Source organism: Bombina bombina, chromosome 1 (genome assembly GCF_027579735.1).
Source record: "Bombina bombina isolate aBomBom1 chromosome 1, aBomBom1.pri, whole genome shotgun sequence".
Lineage (NCBI taxonomy): Eukaryota > Metazoa > Chordata > Amphibia > Anura > Bombinatoridae > Bombina > Bombina bombina.
The window spans coordinates 1,381,553,637-1,381,555,937 of NC_069499.1; the positions used below are offsets into that span (position 1 = coordinate 1,381,553,637).

At 40.8% G+C, this 2,301-nt stretch overlaps 1 protein-coding gene across 1 annotated transcript in view; it reads left to right on the forward strand.

Moving 5' to 3' along the window:
- MEX3A (mex-3 RNA binding family member A) overlaps nucleotides 1-2,072 on the forward strand; it is a 27,814-nt gene extending 25,742 nt beyond the window's left edge. The window contains exon 2 of the mRNA XM_053704476.1: nucleotides 961-2,072. Within this exon, the coding sequence (XP_053560451.1) occupies nucleotides 961-2,036 (1,076 nt within the window). The 3' untranslated portion in view covers nucleotides 2,037-2,072. The remainder of the gene's footprint in view (nucleotides 1-960) is intronic.
- Nucleotides 2,073-2,301: the final 229 nt, after the last annotated feature.

Here is a 2,301-nt window from a genome sequence, read left to right on the forward strand (position 1 = left end):
CCTATTATCAATATTTCTTTGTTCTATTTGTATCTTTATTTGAAAAAGTAAGCGTTGGAGCTGGACCATTTTTGGTTCAGCACCTGGGTAGCGCTTTCTGATTGGTGGCTACATTAAGACAACAACTAGAAAGTTCTACCCAGGTGCTGAACCAAAATTGGACCAGATCCAAATCTTACATTCTTGCTTTTTCAAATAAAGATACGAAGAGAATGAAGAAAAATTGATAATAGGATTAAATTAGAGCATGCAATTCTAAGAAATTTTCTATCTAAATCATAGTTTTGACTAGACTATCCTTTTTACTGTGTTCTTGTTATACCAGCTGCTAGGTATAAAATGTATGAGCAATTGATTCTTTTGGTTTTATTTTTGTTCTTTGAAGCCACAACCCATTAAAATGTGTTGATCTTGCATGGAAATCGGACCTTATTTTATCACTTTCTGTACACACACATGCTTCTTTATATTATCTCTGTCAGTATACCAGAGCTCAATACGCAGAGAAAACAATTGAAAATTGACATTGTATTAGTTATCTCTCCTAACGCCCATTGGGAGTGTAATTTCTTCTGCTGGCTATGTTTACACAGTTTAGTCTATAGAAACTTTCAGTACAGGTAGGGATACCACAGGCAAAATCAGCTACTTCAAATGCTGATATAAATTAGCTATTTGTAAATAATTTAATACACTCCAGCAGGTAAAGTGGATTATTGGGAACAAATTAAAAGAGAGAACATTAAGGGTACACTGTTCCTTTTAATTAAATTATTTCAGTTTCATATAATTGAATTAAGACAAGACAAACAAAATACTGATTTTATTAAGTGTTGTTTATAACCATGTGTTTATTAAAATTGTGCTGCAAGTAACCCACAATTATTGCATTATTTAAGCCCCTCCCCTTGTTCAGATATTTAGAGAAAATTCAATAATTTTTTTTTCTTTTTCTCCAAGGTTGTAAAATTAAAGCTTTAAGAGCCAAGACCAACACATACATCAAAACTCCAGTACGAGGGGAAGAGCCAGTATTCATGGTGACAGGACGCAGAGAAGATGTGGCTATGGCAAGACGTGAGATCATTTCTGCTGCTGAACACTTCTCCATGATTCGAGCTTCTCGAAATAAGGCGGGCACAGCATTTGGAAGTGCTCCAACACTTCCTGGCCAAGTGACTATCCGAGTAAGGGTACCCTACAGGGTAGTAGGTTTGGTGGTTGGACCCAAAGGAGCTACCATCAAAAGGATTCAACAGCAAACAAATACTTACATCATCACTCCAAGTCGTGACAGAGACCCTGTTTTTGAGATCACTGGAGCCCCTGGGAATGTGGAGCGTGCACGTGAAGAAATAGAAACACACATTGCTGTACGCACTGGCAAAATCCTGGAGTACAATAATGAGAATGACTTTTTGTCCAGCAGCCCAGACTCCACCATGGAGAACCGGTATCCTGAGAACTGGAGGGTGCATAGCACAGCTTCTGGATGTAAGCCCCTCTCCACCTTCCGGCAAAATAGCTTGGGTTGCATTGGAGACTGCCCACCTGAGCCTGTATATGAGACTCCTCGACTGAATGAACAAAATGAATTCAACTATGGTTACTTGTTTCCAAACTACAAGCAAGAAGTGTATTATGGGGTAGCAGAATCTGGAGGTCCCATGTGGGGGGGTCAGGAGAATAACAGCCCTGCACCTGGAATCTTCACAAAGCAACAACGTTCAGGGAGCACTGGCACTGTCCAAACTAACTCCTCACAGCGTTCTCCTGAGTCCACTCTCACTTCTTTGCCCAGGAGGAACCAGGGCGAGACACTGCCTAGCTTCACCAAGCTTAGTGCCACTCGGACATCAATTTCAGGAAGCCGGGAGTGCATGGTGTGTTTTGAGAGCGAGGTTACTGCTGCACTGGTGCCCTGCGGGCACAATCTTTTTTGCATGGAGTGTGCCGTGCGCATCTGTGAGAGAAATGAACCTGAGTGCCCTGTATGCCATGCTTCTGCTACTCAGGCAATCAGAATATTTTCTTAAAAGGGACTTTTGGGACAAGGGAGGGATTGGGAGGGTACAGGGTGCACGACTTTTGGTGCATAAGGATGAAAGACAGTAACTTAACTTTCATCATAAAAGCTCCAATGTGTAACAATTTTAAAAGGAATCTCACACAGAACTATCTCACGGTTACCAAGGACTAAATCTCATAGTTGTTTACCGAGTAATAAATTATTTTGTTGCATTTGCACCCAAATGATCTGGCAATCGTCTCATCACTTTTGGAGTTGACTTGTAGAGCTCT